This window comes from Tetranychus urticae, chromosome 3 (genome assembly GCF_039701765.1).
Source record: "Tetranychus urticae isolate SD_2017Ah chromosome 3, NJAU_TeUrti_SD_1.0, whole genome shotgun sequence".
Taxonomy (NCBI): Eukaryota; Metazoa; Arthropoda; class Arachnida; order Trombidiformes; family Tetranychidae; genus Tetranychus; species Tetranychus urticae.
Genome location: NC_142960.1, coordinates 7,545,242 through 7,562,206, shown reverse-complemented (window position 1 = coordinate 7,562,206; position 16,965 = coordinate 7,545,242). Strand labels below are relative to the sequence as shown.

Below are 16,965 nucleotides of genomic sequence, written 5' to 3'. Positions count from 1 at the left end.
ATTTTATTTAATTATATTTTTATTTTGGTGATTTATAGATGAACAATTGGTGGGAAACAACAAGCATTTAAAACTGTGTTGAAGTTAAAAAATCGTAAATTCTGTGATGAAAACCCGTTATTTTCAAAATGCGCTGGTCCGGTTTTAATGAGCTGATTGAATATAAGCAAAAAAAACTTCGACGTCGACTCAATTATCTTGGCAATTATTCAATTTCAAGCCATTCTCCAGTTCACTTTGAACACTTTCAACCATTTCACGAACGTGGCCTAGAGAGTCAAGAATTGTGTCTTTCTCAGTTCCTTTCAATTGCACTTTATCATTAGATAACTTGCCTTCATCGCTGTTATCCATTTGATCGCCGATATTAGCACTGGTATAAGTAAAATGTGTATTCAAACGTGATTCAGTTTTCGTGCTTCTAGGAGAGGTTGAAGCAAGTGATTGAGTCGAACCGGATCTGTTTAAAGATGATCTACTGGAAGAAATCATTAGATCGTAAGCTTCCTTTAAATTGCTGTATTTTTCTTGGAGTAAATTTACTAACTGAGTCTTTTCTTTCAGAGATTGAGCTTGTTCAGCATTCTCGGAAATCAATTGGCTAATTTTGTCCTGAAGATTTTTGATTCTCATATCAGCATATTGATTGGAGTCTTGAGTTTTCCCATTCCCATTGTCACCATCATCAAGGCAATCCTTTTCCAGGCCAGAGATACAAGTTCCAATACAGTTTCGCAAAGATTTTTCAAGGATCTCATTTTCTTGAGTCAAATGGTCCAGTTTTTGCTTAATCTCGACAATTTTAACTGTTGCCAAATTATCTCTGATCAACTGGGATCTCAAGCTTTTGATGACATTTTGTGATTCAATCAACTCGGACGTCAACTTTTCTATGTGAACAACAATCTCATTGGGAATGCCTTTAGTGGTTAAAATTTTGTCCAAATCCAATCCACTCCTGAAAACCTGTAAACTTTTTTGAGTTTTGTTGAAATTTGCATCAATAGAATCAGCATTCAATGAGTGTGATGTTGAATTTTCAACAGTCAATAGGGTCGTTTCTCCGATCGTTTGTCTTCGAGTCTCAGTTGTTCCATCTTCTTGTGAAGACTTAACTAGCTCGCTAACGTCCTCTTCACTATTTGCCCGATTTACTTCAGATTGTATACTATCAATGTAATGTTGCTGCAAAACAATTATCTCTTGAAGGCGTCCAATTTCATCCTGTGTTTCTTTTAACAATTGCTGAACAAAGTTGTTTCTGCCGCGAGCTTTGACGTCTCCTTCATTTACACTGATCCTATGTAAAAGATTTCCAGAGGCTGTTCGTTGATGTCCTATTTTCGAAGTGGAAAAAGGTCTTGCTTGGCCATCCATTGGTTTAATTGAATGGACAGAATCAAATTTAACATCACTTGGATTTCGATGTACAAGATCTGATGGAGTTGAATTAAATGTCACTCGATTCAATGAAATGGTTGAAGAAGATCGATGATGTACAGTTAAACGAGCTGACGAGGGTTTAGAGTTGAAATTATGGTTGGATGATGAATCGATCCATTCTAGACCACTATCAGTTCTTGATGGGACACTCGAGTACATTGATCTGTACTGGCGACGACGAACAGCATCCAATTTAGTCTGCAGTACTAAACTTCGCTGTCGAAGCTTCCTGTTTTCACTTTCAAGTTGACCCATTTTCAACTGTAAATTGAATAACATTTCCTCCAAGCTGACCAGTTTCTTGTTTTTCTCATTGACCAAAGCTCGCTTTTTCATCTCAAGTAATCGATTTAATCGAGTAGTCAATAGTTTAATGTTGTTGTTTGCCTCATTTGCCTGTTTTTTCAGTAGCAAATTTTCCTCTCGGATTCTTAGATACTTATCTTCAAAATCACATTCCATTGACACTCATTGAATTATAACTCTATTAAGTTAGCTAATTATTGAATGTAAATCCAGTTTATGGTCACCAAATGAAAATTGACATTCACTTATAATATACATTTGTAATAACTAATAGCCAGTCCTAGGATGGGATTGAAATCAAAACAAAGGGTAGTCATAGTAATTTAACTCGGTCGCTTCACATACATTATCCACTATTGACCATTTGCCTGGTTTATTAATTTTCTTGAAATTTTATCAAGATGGACTAATTGATTAATCCGTTTAATCATTTTGTAATCAAAACATTTTCGTGGGTTAATTCATCAAAACTAAATCTCATGTTCTCATTTAATTTGAGAGTGGCGTCAATCTAATCAATGACCATTTGATTAACTCAAAAAAAGCTGAACCTGGTGATTTAATCACTGATTCAACAGATTATTATTATGTATTAGTCAAACAAAATTTGACAGCAGTGTTAACAATCAATTCATAATGATCGAGAGCTATCGTTATGTTTCCTTTTTATGTCAATTTATCACCTGACTTTAAATATTTTTAATATAATGTATAACTATTTTATATAAATGGCAATACCAATAGCAGATCAAGAAAGTTAACCAATGAGAAAGCAAAGTTAATCAAAAATTAGTTAATTATTGACTCTGAATTCATTGGAAACATCCATGTTCTTGAAAAACAAAAACCTCTGACAAAAAACAAATCAAACAGGAAAATATGATGGCGTCACCTGTTAGTTGAATTTTAAACAAAACTGCCAAAATTGAAAAACTTTATTCTTATTTTTGTTTTAATTATCTAGATGCAGATAATTTATAAAACTTGAAGCTTTCACTTGTTGTAAACCAGACAATTAAATTATCTAAAGCGTGTAAAATGCCACGGTAGTATCACAATCTTCAGCTCTACAGTTAGGTAGGACCAAATATCAAAAACAGGACCAGCCTGAAGAGGTTGACGGTAAATTTTTAATCTATTAAATATTCTAGCAATTTACATGGTGAAAGTTTACTTTTTAGATAGGATTTCCTGTTAACTCTTTACCCCCACAGCAATCAGCTTTTCCTATTTTACCAGAATTTTTCAATTTTTCATGGAATCAAAGATAAATTGATGAAAATACCCAAAAAATGAGCGAATGAAACTGCTAATGCGCAGACCTTAGGATTAGGAACAGACAGGTAGAACCAGCAAGACTTCACAATATCAGCAAAAATCACAATATTAGTGAGTGAGTTGTCCAGACTCTATACAATTTACCTATCACTTCATTTTTACAATCTCTGTATGTAATTGGCTTTTATATTGTTTCTTTTTTGTAGATTGTTGTTTATTGATAATTATTTAATTACTACATCATTATATTGTTTGCTGATTAAACACCGTGATCATTAAATGAATCTTTTGTTTATAAATTGAAAGGGGGTCAACTATGGTTATTGTAAACCAGGTTCCTTGTGTCCCGCATCTTTGTGACATCTCTTGTCATCTAAAAAAAGATAATCGTTCATCAATTTCAACTTCACTTTGTGTTCATCATTTCTCGTCATTTACTTCTTATTTCACTTATTTCTTGTACTTCTCATCTTTGCTTGCGGTTTTGCTCATCAAAGGAACATGAGAGCTGGTTATCAGCTTTTAACATCAGGTAAGATTTGAATGATAAATCAGTATAAAAGATTTACGTTTTTCTTCTCTTAATATTTTTGAACTGTTTTACCGTTTTTCTGATCTTTTGTTACCTTCTTCAGATTTAACCTTCATTACCTCCAAATCTGAATTTAGACAAGTTGTTGTAAACTGTGAGACTCTCTTCTAATGCGTTCTAATTGTTTACTATTGTGTTCTATTCTCAATGTTTTTTTTCCTGTTCACTTTTCCCATTTCATTAATATTACCTAATTTGGTTGATACTTCAAAACTCTAATCTATTCTGTTTTCTTTCCATAGATCGCCATTCTTCACTTACTCACTTTTCCTCAGCAATCACGTCAACTGATGGATCTCTCATATTTGAGGCTATTTTTTGTATTAATTACATTCACCTCTTGCATCAATATAAAACCCTTCAGTTGTAAAAATAATTTTGTATACACGGACCAATTTGTCCTTCATCTTGATGGACCACCTGAAGTTGCAAAAGAAGTTGCTGCCAAACATGGTTTTATATACTTGGACAAAATTTTTGATAACTACTATCATTTAAAGCACAAAAGAAAATTCAAACGCTCAACCCAACCCAGTCATAATATTAGTGAAATTTACAAGGAACCATATGTAAACTCGTTAACTCATCTTCCCGTAAAGAAACGATCCAAACGAGATCTTATTAGAACTTCTTTGTATTCTAGAAGTGTTGAAACTCTAGACAAATTTAATGATCCTCATTGGTTACAAATGTGGTACCTTAATAGAGGAAATGGGCTTGACATGAATGTTCAAAAAGTTTGGGATCAAAATATAACTGGTAAAGGAGTTGTCGTTACTATTTTAGATGATGGCCTTGAAGGAGATCATCCAGATCTTGTTGAGAATTACGACCCTCGAGCAAGTTACGATGTTAACAATTCAGATGAAGATCCAACTCCTCGTTATGATATAATCGATTCAAATAGACATGGAACTCGATGTGCTGGTGAAGTAGCTGCAATGGCAAATAACAACAAATGTGCAGTTGGAGTTGCTTATCATGCAAAAGTTGGTGGTGTCAGAATGTTGGACGGTGATGTTACTGATGCCGTTGAAGCTCGTTCAATTGGATTTGCTTCTGATCATATTGATATATATTCTGCTTCTTGGGGACCTGATGATGACGGTAAAACAGTTGATGGACCGGGTGAACTTGCGGCTCGTGCATTTGCTGATGGAGTCAGCAAAGGTCGTAAAGGCCTTGGCTCCATTTTCATTTGGGCATCTGGTAATGGGGGCCGAGAACACGACAATTGTAACTGTGACGGTTACACAAACTCAATTTGGACTCTTTCCGTTAGCAGTGCCACTGAAAATGGTCAAGTCCCTTGGTATAGTGAAGCTTGCTCTTCAACCTTGGCTACAACTTATAGTAGTGGATCAATAGGAGAAAGACAAATTGTAACTACAGGTTGGTTTAATTTTTTGTTTGCTCAGTTTCACCTTGTTGCTGTGTTTGTGTTTTATTTTGTTTCCTGTTCGTATTTGACACTAAATGGCGCAAAGGATATTTTTAATAATTCAATTCCGGTAACATAAATTAGGTTGATTTTTGTCGTTCAATCCAGATTGAGATGAAATTTCTTATCTAGATTTTCACAGGTATCTTTTTCCCATGAAAAGACTCATGACATATTTTGCAGAGGAAACAAAGAGACAAAATAGCTCTAATTGGGAAATTAATTTGAAGAGCGCAAAGAAAGAAGATCCAAACCGGTTTTACCTTTTGAATTCATTGACGCGTCATTCCAATGGTTTTTTGATTCTTGAGATCATCAACCGCAGCAAATTTTATTCAGCTCTCTCTTTATTAAGGCTACCCATAATTTTCCGCCTTCTAACTGACTCTTCACTATTTTATTGATTCATTACACCTTACAGTGCTCAATTGCAACTTTAGCTTCAAAATAATTCGTATCGCTTTTGTGAAACACAACCTTATTTAGAATCTTAAATACCCGGGAATCCTAGAAGCACTTGCAATCTACGAAGAAATATAAGAATTGAAACAATTAGATAAATACAAGTATGTTTTATAGTTATTCATAGACTAGTTCAACTTACCGATGCTGGTCTATGTTTACTTAATATCTCACGAGCTTCGTTAGGTAAACTAAGTCTGCTATCGGAATAATTGAAATCCTCTGGTATTATTAATTGTTCTTCCTTTTTTACTTCCTCGATCTGACTTTTTTCCTTATCTAATAGCTTCTCATATTGAGCTAAGAAAAAGAGAGTCTCATTAGTATTAGTAGCATTTTACATACATTGTATCTAAATTATTATATAATTGATATTACCTTCAATTTTTACTCTTTGTAAAATAATTTCATCTTCTGTTATTTGGACTCAAATTACCGATGCTAGTTTTTTCTTTGTCAAGATTTTGATTTATGAACAAACTTTGCTCAGTTAAACGTAAATCAGCATTATCTGGACGCATGAAAAGTCTGAATTCTGCTCTAGCTGTAAACATGCGATAAGGCTCAATCACTCCAATAGTAGTCAGATCGTCAATTAAAACCTCCAAATAACCGGTTGTCCGAGAAACAGTGAATGGTTTGATTGAGCTTGAGAAGCTCCATTAATTTATTTGACCAGCAAGAAACAATCCAGAAACTTTGTATAATTCTAATGATGGTTTCAACTGACGAGGATCAATATGATCATATTGAATTGAGTAACCTGGACTAGTGAGTCGAGTTTTTTTCCAAACCACAACTTTCGCAACTTGACTTGACTTTTTGAAATTTCTGAATAAGCTGATGACTTAAGATACATTACATGACCGAAGAGCTTTCAATTTTTTGTCCATCTGACTCCTTTACAGATATATTTTTCACCATCTTTTTCCACTTTCAAATCTTCAACCGATGCATAATTTTCCGGCTTCTAACTGACTCTTCACTATTTTACTGACTCAACCAAGCAATATTTTTCTTTCTTACTCAGCTTTTTACTACTTGAAGCACAAAACTTTGCAATGGGTCTCGGATTACAATTTATCATTAGTGATTTAACAATTTTCCATTCGCTGCTTTAGATGTAACAAAACACAAAATTAGCACAAAATGAATACTGTAATTTGTATGTTAGCAATGCTGATGCTTTCATCATTCTATTTTTTTTCCTCTAAAATTTTCAGATTTACATCATGGTTGCACAATTTCCCACACTGGAACGTCAGCTTCTGCTCCACTGGCTGCTGCTATAGCTGCCCTTGCCTTGGAAGCAAAGTAAGTTTGCTTTTTGCTTATAAAAAAGAAACATTGTCCTCCAATTTTTAATTTGGTTCATTCCTTTCATTGGTTTCAGTCCTAACTTAACATGGAGGGATATGCAGCATATTGTTGCAATGACTTCAAGGCCTGCAAATTTACGAGCTCCAGATTGGAAAACTAATGGAGTTGGTCGCAAAGTCAGTCATTCATTTGGCTATGGATTGATGGATGCTGCCGCAATGGTTGATCTGGCCAAAGTTTGGGTCTCTGTTCCTGAACAAAAAAGTTGTGAAATACCTTCTAATCTTAGTGATAAGTAAGGAATTGGTAGTAAACATTCAAAAAAGTTTTAGATATCTTTTAGTGTTATCATGTTATCATTTTATTGTTATCTATCAACATAATAATGATGTTATTGATAATCATCGATATTTACTTTATTTCTGACGCTCTCCTAATTCATTTCTCCTTTTTAATCCAACAGATTAATTCCATCAAAAAGTTATGTTGAAATGTCGTTAAATGTTAATTGTAACAATGTACTTTTCTTGGAGCATGTTCAAGCCAAAGTTAATCTTTCATCCACTCGTAGAGGTGATATCCACATTTATCTTACATCACCATCAGGCACTCGATCAACTTTACTTGAACAACGACCTATGGACACTTCACATTCTGGTTTTCAAGATTGGCCTTTTATGACCGTCCATAGCTGGGGTGAAAATCCTAATGGTGTTTGGAAACTTGAAGTACACAATGATGGAAAATATCCTTACAGTGAGTTTGAATTTGTCCATCAAATTATCTCGTTTGCACATTTTTTATCATCTTTTCATTCCATATTATTGAATGATTTTATAATTTAAACATCTTTGTTTTGTAGATCGAGCTTTCTTAAAAGGATGGACAATGGTTTTGTATGGAACTAAAATTAACCCTGATCGACGAATAGCTAAAAGCACTAATACAAATTCGCAAGAGAATAAATTTGCTCATAATCTTGAGTCAAATTTAACAAATTCAACTGAACCTTTTCCATCTCAGCTTAATTTTGGACTTAATGGAACTCAAAAAATAGTGAACCCGCCTTTGACTGCCAATGAAGTAGAATCTTCCCAAAATGATAATTCAATATCAAATCTTCGTGATGATTCCAAAGGTATACATGAACATAAATTAATCAAATATGATGCATATTTCTTACACGTCTTCTTTGTTTTATCATAATTAATTTCAGGCATATTTATCTCTCATCGGACACGAGAAAATTCACATCCCAAAAGCAAGTTAAATTCACAAGAATCAGATTCCAGTCCAGGATGTAGTGTACAAGATAATAACTCTCGGTGTCTAGGTTTGTGCCTTATCTTGGCTATATTCATGACAAGGATATATTTCCTGATCGACAACTGATCTCTGAAATCATTGTAAAGGTCGAATACACCTTTTCCACTAACAATTCAGGTCCAACTTTTTCCTTTCTTTCATTTTAACGATAATTATTAACATATTGTTCTTTTTGCTACATTATTTACCATTTTAATACCGAAAGAAAGAAAGATCAGTTGTTAGTCTACCAGCTGTGATGAAAAAATAAGGCGCTACTTCGATTCCCAAGCATCAAAACAGGAGAAATAAATACTTCAACTGTCTAATATTTGACTAACCTTTCTAATCCTTCATATTTATTTTAACACTATCTGTACATATTATGCCAAACAAAAATACTTTATCCCACCTAAAATACTGAATCATGTATGCTAAGCTTTAGAAGGAACTTTGAAAGGAATCTTACAAAAAACAAAACTAGACAAAATCTGTAAATAATGATGCCGACAAACCTAAATATAAAAAAAACAAATTTGCTCGTTGAACCACTTAACAGTTCGTAACTTTCGTTTTTTTCTGTTCGCGTGATGCTTTACCAGGATGATATTATATGTTAATAATCAGTCTTTCATGTTAGTCTATTTAGTTTTGAGTAAAAAACTATCTCACTAATCACTAATTAATTTAGCTGAGAAGATACTCCAATTGCAAATATGGTAAGTCTAAAATTGTAGATCAAATATTTTGATTTTGTTGAAATGTGTTTTGTTTTTTGCTCAGTTAGGAAGCTTCTATAAGTTATCATTTGTCCTAAATCACTCTTTATGTTCATTTTTGTTTAGTTGTACATTTAGTTAATCATTTATGCTTTTCAATTTTGATTTTATTTAGTTTTTTGTTTTCCCATTAAAATGATTTCATTAATTTTAATCTTTTCTTTTCTTTTCTTTTACAGCATGTAAACCAGATTATATTCTTTACGATAGCAATTGTGTCACTCAATGTCCGGCAGGTTTTTACAAGGAACAGATAGTTACAGAGCTCCAAAATCCATCGTTTATTTGTATAAAATGCTATTACAATTGTTTGACCTGTAACGGCCCGAATGACAATAATTGTACTTCATGCCATGGTGATTCCCTTATCAATCGTAATGGTCATTGTGATTCTAAAGACTTGACTGCTCAAATCATTCTACTTGAACGTTTTTATTCCATGGTTACAATTGGCTTCAGCTTTTTATGCCTCATCACCTTATCATTTGTTCTGTACATCATTATAGACAAGCACCCAAATTTACTGAAATGCTGCTCCAAGAATCGTCGATCAACAACTCGTTTTTATGATGGTTTTATTCCCCAAGAAGAACCAAGAAATCCGTCAAATTTTCTTCGTCTCAAGTCAATACGAAATTTGAAGACATTTTATTCTCATTTAAGCGAGGAAGAAAATGATCGATGATTTATTAATTTGGAAATTAACCCTTCATATCATCCCAATCATCCTTTTTTAACAGCTATATGATCGTGTTGAAATTGCGGAATGGGTAACCAAAAGGCATCTATTTTTTTAACTAATCTGTGCCCATCTGCAATAGCTTTGTATAAAACACTTTTTCTCAATCAATCTCAGTCAACAATCAAAACATGTCCACTGATGATTCCAGATTTTACATTGTATAATTTCACAAATAGATTATTTTACTCCATCAACTTAGTGATATCAATAATTCGTAAGTTGATAATTTTGCCGCTATTGAACACTGTAAATCGATTTTCCCACCGTTCTCAACCTTTTACCTTGAAAGCTGATGAAAGCCACCCACATCTTCAAGTACCCAAAGAAGCCTTGATGAAAATTTAACCATAAAATCAACATCAACTGATAGCTTCACTTTTGGTAATTTTAATTAGCTGAATTTTCAAAGTAATTCATCACTGATAAATTATTATTGGAACTAATAGAAAGGCAATAATATGTAGAATCGTACATTTTCTCAAAATGCAAATACAATATAATAAATGAATTTTTCATTATTCTGTCTTTGTCTTTTTTCATTAATCTTAAGATGTCAGTTGATTCAATTTTGGATGAACTCACAACTTGAAACGAACCTTTGACGGAAGTTTTAGCAATTTGAGATTGAATACAAAATTTCGCTGAGAGATTTCACATAATGCTTTTATTGTCAGTATCCATTTCGGAATATGTTTTCAACCTTTTCCTTAAGTCAGATGGTAACTTCTGAGACGGCAACTCGAAAGCATCGTTCACAATAGGTTTCAAATAGTTCTATCACAAGTTTGTCTTAAACGAAAATATCTTTTTAATTTTTTTTATACTTTGAGAAATTTTTAAATTACTCGAATGATCATTTTTTAGACATTTTTATCAGTTGCAACATATTTTTGCAAATAATAAACTAAAGCAGTGACAGCTGCGTATCTTACTCCGGGAATCCTAGAAGCACTTGCAATCTACGAAGAAATATAAGAATTGAAACAATTAGATAGATACGTGTATCTTTTATAGTTATTCATAAACTAGTTCAACTTACCGATGCTGGTCTATGTTTACTTAATATCTCACGAGCTTCGTTAGGTAAACTAAGTCTGCTATCGGAATAATTGAAATCCTCTGGTATTATTAATTGTTCTTCCTTTTTTACTTCCTCGATCTGACTTTTTTCCTTATCTAATAGCTTCTCATATTGAGCTAAGAAAAAGAGAGTCTCATTAGTATTAGTAGCATTTTACATACATTGTATCTAAATTATTATATAATTGATATTACCTTCAATTTTTACTCTTTGTAAAATAATTTCATCTTCTGTTATTTGGATTCCTTCCTTTCTCAGTAACTCAAACAAATGGTCTGATACACCAGGCGTTCTCATTATATCATAAGCACTAAAATAATAATGTTTTAAGAAAATTGTAGAAAAATGATTTAATTAACTAATTGATTTACAAACCTTTTTGTGTTTCCTCTAAATGCGAAGAGGATATTGTCAGCTAATAATTCAGTCCATTCTTTACTTTTTCTTTTAATACTCTTCAGTAACTCCTTGCAGCGCTCAATTTCAGCTTTAGTTTCAGAAAATATTTCGTATCGTTTTTGTGAAACACAACCTTGTTTATAACCTTAAATAAGTTGAAAATTAAATGCAATCGTTAGTTTTTTTGTCAAGATTTTGATTTATGAACAAACCTTGCTCAGTTAAACGTAAATCAGCATTATCTGGACGCATGAAAAGTCTGAATTCTGCTCTAGCTGTAAACATGCGATAAGGCTCAATCACTCCAAGAGTAGTCAGATCGTCAATTAAAACCCCCAAATAACCAGTTGTACGAGAAACAATGAATGGTTCCTTCGATTGCGCTTTAGAAGCTGCATTAATGCCAGCAATAATACCTTGAGAAGCTGCCTCTTCATATCCAGTTGTACCATTAATTTGACCAGCAAGAAATAATCCGGAAACTTTGTATAATTCTAATGATGGTTTCAACTGGCGAGGATCAATATGATCATATTGAATTGAGTAACCTGGTCTAGTGAGTCGAGTTTTTTCCAACCCAGGAATAGAGTTAATAACTTTGGTCTGTACATCAAATGGAAATCCTTGTGCTAAACCATTGGGATACACAATATCACAGTCGAAACCTTCTTGTTCAAGCCAAATTTGATGACTATTTTCAGGATACTTCAAAACTTTTGCTTCTATGGAAGGACAATAACGAACACCAGTTATCTCTTCATGTATGTGCCTTGAAAGGTGAATATTATCTTGAACAACCTTAGCTGTTTCGGGAGATGTGTATGTTAAATAAGTTTTGACTTGATCAGATGCCGATAGCCAGACTTTTTTGTTCAGGAACGAAAAAGGATTAGGTGGATCATCACCTAGAGTGTATTCTAAGCGGGAAAAATCAATAGTCTTCAAGTCTAATCTTGGAGGTGTCCCAGTTTTTAATCGACCCATCTTCAAGCCGAGTTTTTCCAAAGTTTGAGCGAGACCAATCGAAGGTTTATCACCCATTCGACCAGCTGGAAATCTTTCCAATCCAAGCAATATCATGCCTCTAAGAAAGGTTCCTGTTGTAATAATTACCGATGAGCTTTCGATTTTTTGTCCATCTGATGTAATGACTCCTTTGCAGATGTATTTTTCGCCATCTTTACTTTTTTCTACAATCAAATCTTCAACCGATGCAGCTTTAACATGTAAGTAGGGTTTATTGAAAATTGCTCGTTGAAGATTGGTTTTGTAAAGTTTTCTATCAATTTGGGCTCTAGGGCCCCAAACAGCGGGACCTTTACGTCGATTTAGGTATTTATACTGCATCCCAGAAATGTCACAGATTCTCGGACATATGCCATCTAAAGCATCAATTTCACGAAGAAGATGACCTTTTCCGATTCCACCAAACGAAGGGTTACATGACATCTCACCAATTGTCGATAGCTTTTGAGACAAAAGTAAAGTCGTTGCGGACATATTAGAAGCAGCCCATGCAGCTTCTGTTCCAGCATGTCCTCCTCCAATCACAATAACATCGTAATAAGGTTTACTGGAAAATGAAACTTTCGGATGATAAAAAACTCTAGTAGAAACTCTCAACATGACTTGACTATTTGAAATTTCTTCTAAAACAAAAATAAATAATTTGAGATCCGTGGGATAACTAATGAGTCACAATTTAAACTTGAAGTTCCAACAAACTCGATCGTTTTTGATAGAATTTACTCACAACAATCAATAGTTTAACAAAAATATAATGAATAAGCTGATGATTTAAGAGGTATAACAGTGAAAAATCAGATGATGAGACTAGACTGGAAAAACTCATCATATTCCTTACACGGGCAGAAAAGATTCTTGCCTCTTAGCAAATACTAATTAAACATAAAAGAGATGGTTAATTTATCGAGGTCTAACCATGTAAATTGCGTTGAGAAATCAAAACATTTGAATCACAAAAGGAACAAAATTAAGTTTGTGTTTTTAAACTAAATTAACCCAAACAACTGCATGAGAAACATGCGTCCAGAATAATATTTTGAGAATAGTTTTGATTAAAGATAAAAGAGGGCACTTTTCATGTTATTGTCGACAAAATTTGTTGAACAAATTTTGGCAGCTATGTTTATTAAAGGTTTTCAATACGATGCTGTTATTCAATTGTGATTGTGAAAATTAACATTATGCAACGGAAAAGTCAATGTTTATCAACTGAAACATTACAACAAATATCTATTATAGTTATCCTGAAATGACCATTCCATTAATTTTCATTAATTTACCTTCTATTTATGCTTGAACACTGAATATTTGTTGCTATGATGTAACCTTGGAAATCTATTTTTTACTGTTATGTTTATAACCTTTCGTTTTGCTTGGAAAAGGTTCAATTGGGTCATATCTACTTTACCATAAAACAAGAGTTTTAATCAGGACCCACCCAGGTTGACAGACATCATCATTATTTGTTTCCCTGCAAAGTTTAGTAAAGTGGACAACGAATAAATTAATGGCGTTGAACAGAAGGTCTAATCCATTGGCTAATTTACGATTCCTTGATGTCGGTGATGATGATAATGATATTGGTAATAAAGGCGATAATGACAATTCACCTTTGACAAATAACCATGTCAAATCAACTGGAATGGCTTCATCGAATAGCAATAAAGTAGGTCAACCTTTATCTTCATTGAAAAATGAGACTAAAGTGAGAAATGATGCTGAACAAAATTTAACTTTAAGCTCTCTGGACGAATCACTTGATGATATCGATTCGATTCAATTTGAGTTGGATGAAGATGCCTTCAAAGAAATGGACGATGATGGTAGTTCTGAAGAAGAGGTAACACTGGATGTTACCGAAGGAGGCCCTTGTGATGTTAAAAATTTTCATGAAATTTATCAAATTGATATTGATAATGACGACAACCAAGAGTCAGTTATTGATAAGCAAAGCAAAATTAAAATGGAACGTCCTAAAAGTGCTAAAACTAGGATAAGAAATGTAAAACCATCTTTGGAAATAAAAGGTAAGAAATATCAACATTTATTGATAAACATACAATTTTTGTGCATTTATTATACTTACATTCGACGGTGACTTATAATTCATTCCTAATTGTTACTATTTATTCTCCCCTTTTTTGATTATAGATGATATAGATAATTATATTGATGCTAATGTTGACGAAGATGACGATTTTTCGTTGAACAGCATTGAAAATGATCCTTTTGCCAGTGAAGGTGCCAGCATGTTTAAAGTATCTCGACAGGACTTTATAACTGTTCCTTCATTTCCATTAAATCAGCTGGAAACACTAAAGGAAGAACCAGATGAAGATATCAAAAAGGAAGATGACGAAGAAGAAGAGGAAGACGGAGATGAAGCTGAAACGGATGAATTTGAGGAAGACGATCTATCAAATGATGATAAGCAAGAGGATGAAGACTTGCCTGAATTTAAACAAAAACATCAACTGACTGATTTGATTGGACAGCAAGCTAATTTCCGGAAAATGTCTGATCAGTTAAAGAGAGAAATATCTAAATTAAAAAACGAGCTATTTACAGTTATTACACAAAAATCTGATGAAATTGCCAAACAGGCAACAGAAAGGTTGGATCAAGTGGAAAAGAGGTTATCTGAGAACGAAAAAAACGCGCATTCCGCACTGTTGGATAGAAATAGAAAGCAAATCGATGTAAATAATGGACCTGATAGTGCAAGTAAAGTTGATGCCATCACACTTGAAGTAAACTCTTTGAAAGCCAAAGTTGACAAAATTATGGACAGTAATAAAGAGCGAAATGACAAAGAAAATGATATTTCAAAGAATTTGGCTGACATTCATGATGAATTCAAGATAACTATGGACCAATTTCGTGATTTCAAGAAAGACAATGATTTAGCCATCAAAGCTTTGAGAAAACAGTTGACCGAAGTTTCACAAAGTCAAGATAATTTGGAGAGTCTAACATCCAAAATTCAAGGTGATGTTCATCGTTTATCAAGAGATGTTAGCAATAACCGGAGAGATGATGATGATGAACAGGATAATCTCAGGATTGAAGTTAAACAGATGATTATGAAAGAAAGAATTGAACATGACAAATTAGCTCAATCAATTGAAGATATTAAACAAATGCTCAAAAGTGAAATTACTTCAGTTAATCAGTCATTAGAGAGACGAAAGCAAGAAACTGAATTGTCACAGGCAGCAATAAATGATGAAATGAGTCAGACTAAATCAGTCTTACATTATTTAACCAAAGAACTGGACACAATTAAGCAATCAATAGAGGAAAAGAAAAATGAGAGCAAAGAAAGTGAAACTTCTACGATAAATGCTGCTTTAGAGGAAAGATTTAATCAAATAGAATCCAATTTAACTGTAATGCATGGACAACTGGAAGCATTCAAGATTTCTAAAGAAAGAGATAGGAAAATGAGATCCAAGTTTGATAGTTTCAACAGTAAAAGATCCAAAAAATTAGTTTCAAGCTGCTCTTCCTATGAAGATACTCTATCATCATCTTCTGAAGAAGTAAAGAGTCGGACTAAACAAAGATCAAGAACCCGCAAGGAGCACGATATTGGAACATCTAATCAAAATCGATCGAAAGTTAATTTTGACCATGGCATGAATCGACGTCGTGATTATATTAAATACTCACCACTTCATTTTTCACCCATTTTAATCACTAGTCAGCCCATGGAAAGATCTCATAATGTTAAAAATTCATCCTCATCTTTATTAGCAATGATCCGAAGAACTAGTCGATTATTACAAGATGAGGCATCCGATTTAGATGGCCTTGGTAACTATCGATTTGTGTCTGACATATCTAACGGTTTGTTAAATCGCAATGACTTGGATGCCGATGAAAGTGCTATTAGGAAACTCAAACAAATTAGATGTGATATCGATGAAAAATTGAAACGACTTAATACAATGGTCAATTCCAATTCTAATGGAAACAATTCCTCAACAACCAAACAATGATATCAATGAACCAACCTTTTTTTGTTGCCTGATTTGAAATAAATCATATTAATATTCCTGTTTTTGAGCAACTCTAGTCTATTAAGTTAAACAGCATAACTTATTAGTATTATTATTATTATTATTTTATAATATGACAATGTTGATCTTCTCTTGATATTTTTTTATCATCAACAATAAATCATTTAAACTAAATTATTCAAATTTATAATCAATCAGTGTAATGTTTCTAACTTAATAAACCAATAAAAAACTTTCGATTAATATACGTGTCCATGTTCCGATACGTAGAGTGCATTTTAAAATAATAAGCTTTATTGTTAATTCTGATGCATATAATAAAACAACAAATCACTCGTTCAAAACATTTTCAGACATTATTGAGACACTTTTATTATTGAATTTATTGAATGAATGATGTACAAAATAATTTTGTGCTTTTATTGCTAGTTATTTAGGTTTTCGGTCATGACTTCAATAGTTCAACAGGCTTGTAAACTAATTTTTTCAGATAGTAACATTGCTAGTTTGTAGAGGCATAAAAACTGAGGCCATAAGTGTTATTAAAAGTTTCTCTGATCCACAGTTTTTGAGAAAATCTAATTCAAAGTTGAAACTTCGATCGTCTTTTATTCAGTTATGGAAGCAGATTTTTTCATTTAGCTTACTGCACTACTGTAACTTTCAACGATCAACCAGGCAATGTATTCGTTTAGAGAAATAGAATCTTCCTTTTTCTGTAAAACGGATAAGTTCGATTTTTAGTTAAATAGATCGCTTTCAGTGACCG

At 33.1% G+C, this 16,965-nt stretch overlaps 4 protein-coding genes across 6 annotated transcripts; 2 read left to right on the top strand and 2 right to left on the bottom strand.

Annotated features, from left to right (window-relative positions):
• On the bottom strand, window positions 1-2,031 carry LOC107366888 (uncharacterized). Its single transcript, XM_015934532.2, has one exon. The coding sequence runs from the start codon at window positions 1,903-1,905 to the stop codon at window positions 190-192; it is 1,716 nt and encodes a 571-aa protein (XP_015790018.2). The 5' UTR covers window positions 1,906-2,031; the 3' UTR covers window positions 1-189.
• A 1,106-nt stretch (window positions 2,032-3,137) lies between these two features.
• LOC107367020 (furin-like protease kpc-1) lies at window positions 3,138-10,186 on the top strand. Of its 2 annotated transcripts, none has more exons than XM_015934680.3 (8): window positions 3,138-3,559; window positions 3,862-5,011; window positions 6,746-6,836; window positions 6,916-7,137; window positions 7,306-7,598; window positions 7,705-7,980; window positions 8,059-8,175; window positions 9,106-10,186. In XM_015934680.3, the coding sequence occupies exons 2-8, from the start codon at window positions 3,910-3,912 to the stop codon at window positions 9,609-9,611; spliced, it is 2,607 nt and encodes an 868-aa protein (XP_015790166.1). In that variant the 5' UTR covers window positions 3,138-3,559; window positions 3,862-3,909; the 3' UTR covers window positions 9,612-10,186. The 2 variants fall into 2 exon arrangements, with proteins under 2 accessions (XP_015790166.1, XP_025017631.1); XM_025161863.2 differs by lacking the exon at window positions 3,138-3,559 and adding an exon at window positions 3,571-3,713.
• A 272-nt stretch (window positions 10,187-10,458) lies between these two features.
• Window positions 10,459-13,191, bottom strand: LOC107367022 (5-taurinomethyluridine-[tRNA] synthase subunit MTO1, mitochondrial). The gene is made up of 5 exons (XM_015934683.3): window positions 11,361-13,191; window positions 11,125-11,293; window positions 10,944-11,059; window positions 10,708-10,865; window positions 10,459-10,627 (listed from the first exon to the last, which is right to left on the bottom strand). The coding sequence occupies exons 1-5, from the start codon at window positions 12,772-12,774 to the stop codon at window positions 10,529-10,531; spliced, it is 1,956 nt and encodes a 651-aa protein (XP_015790169.2). The 5' UTR covers window positions 12,775-13,191; the 3' UTR covers window positions 10,459-10,528.
• Window positions 13,192-13,259: 68 nt separating this feature from the next.
• On the top strand, window positions 13,260-16,439 carry LOC107367021 (uncharacterized). Of its 2 annotated transcripts, XM_015934682.3 has the most exons (3): window positions 13,269-13,840; window positions 13,915-14,201; window positions 14,326-16,439. In XM_015934682.3, the coding sequence occupies exons 1-3, from the start codon at window positions 13,800-13,802 to the stop codon at window positions 16,173-16,175; spliced, it is 2,178 nt and encodes a 725-aa protein (XP_015790168.2). In that variant the 5' UTR covers window positions 13,269-13,799; the 3' UTR covers window positions 16,176-16,439. The 2 variants fall into 2 exon arrangements, with proteins under 2 accessions (XP_015790167.2, XP_015790168.2); XM_015934681.3 differs by having other exon boundaries at window positions 13,260-14,201.
• Window positions 16,440-16,965: the final 526 nt, after the last annotated feature.

Excerpts from the sequence above, each read along its gene's own strand:
- LOC107366888 (XM_015934532.2), bottom strand. The coding sequence starts at position 1,905 with ATGGAATGTGATTTTGAAGATAAGTATCTAAGAATCCGAGAGGAAAAT.
- LOC107367020 (XM_015934680.3), top strand. The coding sequence starts at position 3,910 with ATGGATCTCTCATATTTGAGGCTATTTTTTGTATTAATTACATTCACC. Across the intron at positions 7,138-7,305 it reads CCTTCTAATCTTAGTGATAA|ATTAATTCCATCAAAAAGTT; the intron begins GTAAGGAATTGG and ends TTAATCCAACAG. Across the intron at positions 8,176-9,105 it reads TAATAACTCTCGGTGTCTAG|CATGTAAACCAGATTATATT; the intron begins GTTTGTGCCTTA and ends TTTCTTTTACAG.
- LOC107367022 (XM_015934683.3), bottom strand. The coding sequence starts at position 12,774 with ATGTTGAGAGTTTCTACTAGAGTTTTTTATCATCCGAAAGTTTCATTT. Across the intron at positions 11,294-11,360 it reads TTTACGTTTAACTGAGCAAG|GTTATAAACAAGGTTGTGTT; the intron begins GTTTGTTCATAA and ends AACTTATTTAAG. Across the intron at positions 11,060-11,124 it reads TTTAGAGGAAACACAAAAAG|TGCTTATGATATAATGAGAA; the intron begins GTTTGTAAATCA and ends TTATTATTTTAG.
- LOC107367021 (XM_015934681.3), top strand. The coding sequence starts at position 13,682 with ATGGCGTTGAACAGAAGGTCTAATCCATTGGCTAATTTACGATTCCTT. Across the intron at positions 14,202-14,325 it reads ACCATCTTTGGAAATAAAAG|ATGATATAGATAATTATATT; the intron begins GTAAGAAATATC and ends TTTTGATTATAG.